Genomic DNA, 10372 nt, shown 5'->3' on the forward strand with positions numbered 1-10372 from the left:
CTTTACATGTATAAACAACCTGAAAAATATATATGTATCTGATGGCGTATATGTTTATATAATTTATATTTAATTGGGAGCATCGTCTCTTGTTTACGATTCCTTCCGACAAACAAGCAGACCTGTGCTGCCTAGGCGAACTAGCTGGCATCAGTGTCTCGTGTCTCGCGCTTCGAAGGCTTATTCAATTGTGGAATTGTTTAAGGTAATTGTCTATAGACTAGACACATACACACATACGTCTACACACACATACGTCTACACACACACACACACACACATACACACAAGCATACACACAAGCATACACTCTCTTTTAAACACACGAAGGCCAAAACGAACTAGGCTTACATATTCTTATAAGAAGCAGTCCACCTTTGTTAAAACACGCGCTTACACACATGCATACAAACACAGACATTAACACACACACACATGCATACAAACACAGACACACAGACATATATACTAACACATACAAACGCAGACATACACATGCCTATAGCAAACCAGTTACCTGCTGCAAACACTCACACATAAACAAACACACACACGGTCACACACACAGTCACACACACACACAGTTTCACACACACACACACACACACACACATTCATCACCATACGCATGTATGCCTCTTCAAGCTTTTATGTGACGTGCCTAAGGTACAAATTGGTATAAATACTAATAAATGTAAATACAAGTACCAAAATACCGGCAAGATGAATACAAGTAGGGGCATTGTATTGTATTGGAGCGTACACACGCTCGTTAGCTGACATTTGTAAATATTTGTGATGACGTCACGCGTCACGTGAGTGAGTTAATGACGTCATTGGCTAATACTGCTGCCGTGTGGGCTTGGTTGCTTTGCTGATTGATTGATTTTCGTTCGTCAGTTGGTTAATTAGCTCGTTGATTGTATGGTTTTGGAATTTTTGACTGGATGGTTGATTGGTTGGTTGATTGGTTGGTTAATTGATTGGTTGATTGGTTGGCTGGTTGATTGATTGATTGATTGGTTGGTTGACTGGTTAGTTAATTGGTTAGTTGATTGATTGTTTAGTTGACTGGTTGGTTGACTGGTTAGTTGATTGGTAAGTTCATTGGCTAGTTGATTGATTGTTAAGTTAGTTGATTGGCTGGTTGATAGGTTGTTGAATTAGTTGATTGGTTGACTGACTGAAGTTAATCTCCATGCTGGAGTGTTGATGTTGGCATTTGCCGTTAAAGACGGTGAAACCCTGGTAGGTAGGTGTCACGCACACACAAACACGTACAAACACTCACACACACGCACGCACTCGAGATTCTGACGTCAACCATGCTCTTACGTCACAATTATGATTTTTTTTGTAATAATCGCATACGCGTGCACTCGTAAGTAGACAGGCATACATTTTTTGACATCTGGTAAGTTAGGGACACATACACGAACACACACACACTCACACACACACATACACACACACACTGGTAAGTTAGGGACACACACACACACACTCGCACGCACGCACACACACACACACACACACTGGTAAGTTAGGGACACACACACAAACACACACAAACTCACACACACTCACACACACACACACACACACACACTGGTAAGTTAGGGACACACACACAAACACACACACAAACACACGCACACTCACACACACACACACTGGTTAGTTAGGGACACACACACACACTCGCACACACACACACACACACACACTGGTAAGTTAGGGACACACACACACAAACACACACACACAACAACAACAACTACTCTCAATTACTAAAGCAACTTCAGCCATTAACTATATTTTTAAAAATACTACCTCGATGATTACTATTCTTTCTATAGTAATTATTAATCAGTTTCTAAATACCACATCTGTTGTTACTGCTACCTAAACTATGGAAAAATGCTAAAATACATCTAGATGACAAGCATCCAAATTGCAAGAACATTCGCACCTCCCCCCGTCCTAGCTAAAAATATATTTCAATTTAAGCGTCAGGTCACTTGTCCGCACATAACGACCTTTCAATAACCCTATTTAGCCTGTAATCGAGGGCAACCTATCACCTGTCAGAGAAATAGGTCAAAGGTTAAACTGGGTCACTAGGCCGGACGTCGGCCTAGGTTGTTAGGTAAATAGTGTCACGATGTTTATAAACATACAGATGATACTTGTATCATGTATGTGGCAAAAGATACAAAGATTGTATTGTTATTTCGAAGCAGTGGGTGATATACATTTATATACACAAACAAAACACACACACGCGCGCGCACACACACACATATCTATATATATATACTTATATATATATATATATATATATATATATATATACATATATACATGCACACATACAAACAAACACACACATACAAAGATATACACATATCATCATCGCCCTCCATGTCAGTTACTGAACATTAAGGAGTGGATGGATGGATGGACTATGCAGTGTTGCACCCCGTGATAGGAATTAATCTGGCCATCTTCATCTTTGACTCCTTTGTTTGCTCGTTCGTAACTGAGCGCTGCATGTACTTATGATGCTCCAGTGTTTCTATTCAATGTTTAAGTCATTTCCAAATTTTACCTCCAAACTTGACAAATTTTTTTTTTTTGTTTAAAGAAAAAGTTCATCTTAAGATGAAAAATTAAGCAAGTGAAAATAAAATAAAATTTAAAGATGTAACTTACAAAATAGATAACTCAAAATAAAAAGACCATCTTTCACATACACAACAGAGAGAAAGAGAGGGAAGAGAGAGAGAGAGAAAAAGAGAGAGAGAGAGAGGAATAGATACAGACCCAAAAAAGGCAAACACAGTTAATGACACAGGCAGGCAAACAGACAGACCGACAGACAGATTGAATGCTGCTGATTCTGATGCTGCTGCAATAAGTTGACCTCCCACGCTGAAATCTCATCTTGTGCCACACAAATTGAAACCTGCTGCCTTCATTAGATGCATTTAATTGACACTGTTCTCACTGGGCATTTATTTAGGCGTGTTTGAGGTGCGGTTCAGTTATTTGGGTTGTGTGTGTGTGTGTGTGTGTTTGCGTCCGTGTGTGTGTGTGTGTTTGCGTCCGTGTGTGTGTGTGTTTGCGTCCGTGTGTGTGTGTGTTTGCGTCCGTCCGTGTGTGTGTTTGTGTCGGTGTGTGTGTGTGTTTGTGTCGGTGTGTGTGTGTTTGTGTCGGTGTGTGTTTGTGTCGATGTGTGTGTGTTTGCGTCCGTGTGTGTGTGAAATAACGAAATAGAAAGATAGATAGATGTAGTGCGGTATTTGAAAACTGTTAATAATTCTTGATTTATGTATGCGTGTATGTATGTATATATGTATGTAGGTATGTGTGTGTGTATGTATGTATGTATGTATGTATGTATACGTGTGTGTTTTTGTGTGTTTGTGTGTATGTGTGATGTCATATGATATGGATGTTGGGTTTGATAAAAATAATTGTTATTATAAACATCATTCCGTAGGCAACTATGCCAGCAACAGTGCGTGTGTGTGTGCGTGCGTGTGTGTTGTATGTGTGTGTATGTGTGTGTGTATTATTATTATTATTATTATTATTATTATTATCTGCAGCGTATCTGCAGCTTCTGTGATTATAATTATCGGTAAATCATATATATGTGTGTGTGTGTGTGTGTGTGTGTGTAGTTTTCAATAATGGGCTTGTTGAAAGTTCTCATTAAGTGGCATTTAATTGATGACGATGATGATAACGATGATGGTGGTGATGATGGCGACAAAATGATGATGAAGGTTAAGTCGAATGATGATGAAGTTGTTGCATATAATGGTGGCGATGATGATGGCGATGATATTTGCACGGACAAATATAAAGATTGGTATTTATAGCTAGATGGATGGAAAAATCTCTGGATGGATGGACGACTGACTATAAATATGGTCTGCTGTTGAATGTGTCAGGATATTTGCATTCAATTAAATGTTCATTACACATCCAGCCTATAAACACGCGCGCACACATAAACACACACACACGCACACATAAACACACACACGCGCACACATAAACACACACACGCTCATTAACACATAAACATGATTAACAATTATAATTTTCGATTAAATATTGAAAAGAATTGAAAATAAACCCAATAGACAGACACCATTTGTGCAAAAATATCTACACAGAAATATCGTCATCCATCTAATTCCTATAAACAAACATACGCAAACTTTTAATACCAACCTTATAAACAAAAAAGATGCAATAAACATACTAACACAGAACGCAAAAAGCAAACATCATCTAGCTATTCAATTCTAGATACATTCTTTCCATCCATCCATACCTGCATTCATCCATTTTTTTCAATCCATCTCAGCAGAGCCACTTCGGCTGGCTGGTTGATATCTTAATTTAAAATTAATAGAATGCACATGTCTTTTGACAAGCGCAAGCCAATATAGGTGCTGTATATAAGTATCTGCGTGTGTGCGTGCGTGCGCGCGTGTGTGTGTTTTATTTGTGTGTGTGTGTGTGTGTGAGTGTGTGTGTGAGTCATTATCGTCATTACTACAAAAATTATGATCATCATAATTTTCAATATCATCACATTAGCCTTAACTAGAAAAATTTGTTACGACTATCATCATCATTTTATTTGTTATCATTAAAATATTCATCATCTTTGTCATAATCATTCCATTAATCATTTCATTCTCGTAACCTCACGATCATCATCACATCATCATCACAATCATCACCACATCAAAATCACCATCACGTCACGTGACAATCATCGTCATAACCACCACATCATCATCATAACCATCATCACAATCACCCTCACATCATAATTATCATCACAATAACCATCACATCATTACATCACAACCATTATCACATCATCACAATCATCACCACAATCCCCATCACATCACAATCATCATCACAATCATCATCACATCACAATCATCATCACAATCATCATCACATCACAATCACCATCATCATTATGTAAATGACTTCGCACCTTCGTGCCCACAATAACGTTCACATTCGCTCATCACCTCACCAAGCTGCTGACAACCAGCCGACATTCACTCGAACGATTGGAGATTTGATTTGATTTCGTGGCATAAATTTTAATTATAATTTGAAGAAAAAAAAATATCTAATTAGATTTAAAACTGAAAATTTTAAATATCTAATTAGATTTAAAACTGAAAACTTTAAATATTTAATTAGATTTAAAACTGAAAATTGAGTTTAGAAAATAGATACTTTCAATTTTGAAATCATATCATTTTCATTTCACTTGTTTATCTTGTTTGTTTGAAACTTGTTTATCCATCACGAATCAATTTTATATAAACTTTTATGTAAAATTACGTGCAAAATTTTGTGTAAACTCAAAATTTAAAAAAATTTCCGAACAAAATAAAAAAAATCTAAACACCATGTCAGACTCATTAGTTTAACAACAAAATTTTTTCTTTCTCTATACACACGCACAAATACTACAAACACATACACAAATAAAACACACACAACACACGCACACAAATACAAAACACACACACAAATATAAACCCACAAATAAAAACACATCGCATTCATTAAAACATTCTCGAACACACGCCAACAATGATATAATTATATCAAGATATGTTGACATTGGCATATAAATAAATGCAGACACACGCACACACACACACGCACATAAACACGCACACGTGAAGAAAATTCACACATTGGTCTTTTGACAGAGGGCTACACACACACACACACACACACACACACACACACAGCATGTACCATCACTTTCGCCTTGCTGTTGCCTCTGCCACGATCCACAACTACAACTTGAATATTTCATCTTCTGTATGTTTGTATATACGCATCAGCGTACATCTATGTGTGTCTGTATGTTTGTGTATGTACATGTGAGTATGTGTATACGTGTACAGCTATGTGTGTACGTGCATTTATGTTTTGTAGACATCTCTATGTGTGTACATTTTTGTTTTGTCTGTATGTTTGTGTAGATGTATTTACGTGAGTTTATGCATGTGTGTACAGCTATGTTTGTACGTGCATTTATGTTTTGTAGACAATGCGAGGCTATTTTCTAAAATGTTTTTAGACCATTTTGTTATATAATTTATATATTTTTTTTATATAATTCACCTCTTTGAATGTTTAAGTTTTTTATATTTTTTTTATATAATACACCTCTTTGAATGTTTAAGTTTTTTATATTTTTTTTATATAATTCACCTGTTTAAGTGTTCAAATGTTTAAGTTTTTTATATATTTTGTTATATAATTCACCTCTTTGAATGTTTAAGTTTTTTATATATTTTTATATAATTCAACTCTTTGAATGTTTAAGTTTTTTATATTTTTTTAAATAATTCGTCTCTTTGAATGTTTAAGTTTTTTTTTTACATCCATATGAGTGCATATCTTCTGAGGTGCATTTGAATTAAGACTCCATCAGCACGTTGTTCTATGAATGTCTACCTAGATGCAGATGAAGATGAGGTTGGGCCTGCCTCAAGTCTCTACGTTCTCTTTGGGTAATCATTCGTCAAATATTCATTCACCCACACTCTACAAAAGTGCAAACGTTCACTCCTAATTGCAAACATCGTCGCACTCGGACAGAAAAACACGAGTCATCAAACGTTAACCTTCGCATTAAATTCATGGCCATGTAAGAAAGTTTCTTGCTGCTTTATAAAATCATGCTTCACCTTTCGAAATCTCTAAATTTATTTATTATATTGCAAGTAAGTAAAAGTGTTTAAGGTAAAAATAGTACATACACAAATTTAAACGTTTTCAGAGGCAAACACACACACACACAGAGAGATACACATACACACACACACATAAACACAGACCACTCCTCCACACCTCACTGTTCACATCCTATTAACCGAATGTGCCTAATGGTGCGTGACGTAGGTGATGACGTCACTGTTCTGTTGACTCCAACACGATGGTGAATGGGGTCAGTTCGATTAGTTTAATTGGGTCATGTCTCGTGTTGAACTTGACCGGTCGATATTTGATTTGATTGCAGCTTTGCTGTTTATGTTTGTGCTTTTGTTGTTTCTTCTCAAGTTTTTATGGATTATTTGGAGGGAACATTAGTATTATCGTCAATTTAACTGAATAAGTTTTGCTATGTGGTTGAAAAGTTAAAATTCAAACAGGGTGGTTTATAAGCATCGCGAAATATTCGATGATTGTGTGTTGAATTTGCGACGAATGTGTGTGTGTTACCGGAATGAAGTGATTTTTGTTGTGAAGAAGTGGCCAGCGGTGGTTGGTGCTCTTCTCGGAGGTTGAAATGAAAGTTGGCGGTGATTGCAATGTTGCTCGTGTTGGTGAACAAAAGAATTGAAGTTATTGATGCGAGAAATTTCAGTAAAACTGATATGATAAGCTTATTTGAAAACTACACCAAAAACACGGTGATGATATTTTGTTCGTTTTAAAACGTGACATCAATGAAATATAACATCAATAAACTACATAACCAACTAATTGACTCCACAGTTTCCAAGCAACTACAAGCTTGAGAAGGCAGATATACTGGAGTCGACAGTGAAACATCTGAAGCAACTTCAACTGAATGGTTGGTTGACTGGTTGATTGGTCGGTCGGTTGGTTGGTTGATTGGTTGGTTGGCTGGTTGGTTGGCTGTTTTTTTGCACAATTCAAATTTAGATTTCTAGTTTTTAAAAATTATTTTCCAATGAACTAAAATATGGATTCTTTCCAACGTTTTGTGTTTGATCTCAAATTGAATGGATGATTTATTTCATTTAATAATTGACCGATCAGATGTTTTGTAGTTAACGATTTTGTTCGGTGTGTGTTCATTTGTGTTTGTTGGTTTGTTTGTTTGTTAGTTGAAACAATAGATTTGTTCCAATAATGTTCCTCGCGAGTGATGTCAGTTAGGAGAATTGTTGACTCGCTCAAACGACTGACTGACTTGTTAATGAGTTCGATAAGTTGAGTTGACATGACATGTGTGATTGTAATTGTGTTGTTGTAGTTGTTGGTCTTGCTGCTATTGTTGTTGAATGAGTTGGTGGGTGGACGATGGTCTCATAATTTTAAATTATATTTTAGGTTAATTTGAAAATTGTGTCAATTAACTTTTTTTTAAACAATTAACTGTTTGTTTGTTATCAGGTTTCTTGACAAACCCTCTTAACAACAACAACACTATCAACAACAACAATACCAACGGCAACAACAACGGCAACATGTTGAGCAATTTCAAAGCCGGCTTCAACGAATGTTTGCAACAAGTTGAGCAACATTTGAAAATGCTGCCAAGTATCGACAGCCTCATTAAAACGAAACTGATCGGCCACCTTGTTGACGTCATGAAAAAAATTGACATCAACTACAACAAAAACAACAACAACAACATTGCTAACAACAACAACAACAATGTCATCAACAACATCAATTCAACAAGCAACATCAGTGCATCTAACCAAACTCAACTCGATTCAAACCGTGTATGTAATAACATTAATGTGTTTAATAATGTAGTCAACAAACCTAATAACTTCAACAACATCAATAACAACAACATCAACATCAATAACAACAACATCAACAACAACATCTACCAAAGAACAACGTACATCAAGCAAGAGCCAGTCTATCCAAGCTATCAATTACCCTACCCGCCATATTCTTTTGTTACGTCATCAACTTCCGGCAGGTTGCTGAATGTTGACGATTCAAAGTTGGAATTCTTTGCAACAAATTTCAAGCAACAACAACAACAAATCTGTGTATCAAATTACAATGATTCCTACATCAACACAAACAACAACAACAGGTCATGTTGCCACCAAACTATGTCACCAGCAACAACAACAACAACATCAACAAATTCACCGACCTCAGTTCTGAAAGATTCAACGCACAAAGTGTTGAACACGAAACCAACGAAAATAAACTCTAACGTTAAAAGTAAACTTCAGCATAAACAACAACAAAAGAACAACAACAACAATAATAATAATAATAACAACAATAATAATAATAATAATAATAATAACAATAATAATAATAATAATGAGTTTAAGCCGACAACGGTTACTTCACCATCACTTACATTTCCAATGTCACCAACTTCTTCTTCGTTATTTCCAACATCGCCGTCACCATCAATCTCATCATCACCACCTTCATCCTCATTTTCATCATCCTCATCGTCATCTTTTTCATCATTATCATCCTCGCCAGCTCAAACGACATCGGCATCATCACTGCCATCACCATCATCATCATCTTCCTCTTCATTTTCTTCCTCCTCCACATCGTTTTCATCATTATCGTATTCACCAACTCAAACGACATCAAAAGCAGCAACAGCAGCAGCTTCAGCAGCGACAACAACGTCATCATCACCAGCTCCACTGCCAGACTGCAACGGACCACCACCAGACAACCACCAATCCATCTTCGAAAGTCCTGACTCATCAATTGATGGATCAATGTGGAGACCTTGGTGATGGTGACGATGGTGATGATAATGATGCCGATGATGATGATGGTAGTGGTGGTGGTGGTAAAGATAATGTTGATGATGATGATGATGTTGATGGTGATAAGAATAAAATAAAAAAAAATGGTGGTAACACTGATCAACAATTTTAGAACTGCAACAAAGCATAAGCAACAAAACGTTAACAACAAAACATAAACAACAAAACATAGACAACATAACCAAAACAATAAACTCAAATAGGTGTCATGATTAATACAAACAATCAAACACAAACACGTAGACACACAAAACACACACATACACACAAATACACATAAATATATACATATACAGATCGTGGAATACATGTATACACATACACACACACACACACCACACACACACAAACATTAACGACAAAATCGAACACCAATTTACATTACAATTCCGCAAGACATCTCCATTTCACACCTCTCGTCAACATTCAACTTTTAATTAACGTACTTACAGCTTTGCTTGAGAAGTTATTTATTACTGATTTCTATATTGTAACCATTCTCATCATCAACAACCTTGTTATCATCATCATCTTCTTCATCATCATCATCTTCTTCTTTATCATCTTCATCATCATCATCTTCTTCATCATCATCATCATCTTTTCCATCTTTCTCATCATCATCATCTTCTTTTTCTTCATCATCTACTTCATCTTCTTCATCATCATCATCAGCGCGAGTCAACACATAAACTCCAATGAGCCTTCTAAGACTTCTCACACCTGATAGATGATATATCATACAAAATGTGATTGGTTTTTGCCTGTTAGAGTTAGAT

At 36.2% G+C, this 10372-nt stretch overlaps 1 protein-coding gene across 1 annotated transcript; it reads left to right on the forward strand.

Moving 5' to 3' along the window:
• Positions 1-7009: 7009 nt before the first annotated feature.
• Positions 7010-9560, forward strand: HELRODRAFT_174084 (hypothetical protein; the record flags this gene model as incomplete). The annotated part of the gene is made up of 2 exons (XM_009020630.1): positions 7010-7070; positions 8218-9560. 2 exons carry the CDS (start codon positions 7010-7012, stop codon positions 9558-9560), a joined length of 1404 nt encoding a protein of 467 aa, XP_009018878.1.
• Positions 9561-10372: the final 812 nt, after the last annotated feature.

Source organism: Helobdella robusta (genome assembly GCF_000326865.2).
Source record: "Helobdella robusta unplaced genomic scaffold HELROscaffold_28, whole genome shotgun sequence".
Classification (NCBI taxonomy): domain Eukaryota; kingdom Metazoa; phylum Annelida; class Clitellata; order Rhynchobdellida; family Glossiphoniidae; genus Helobdella; species Helobdella robusta.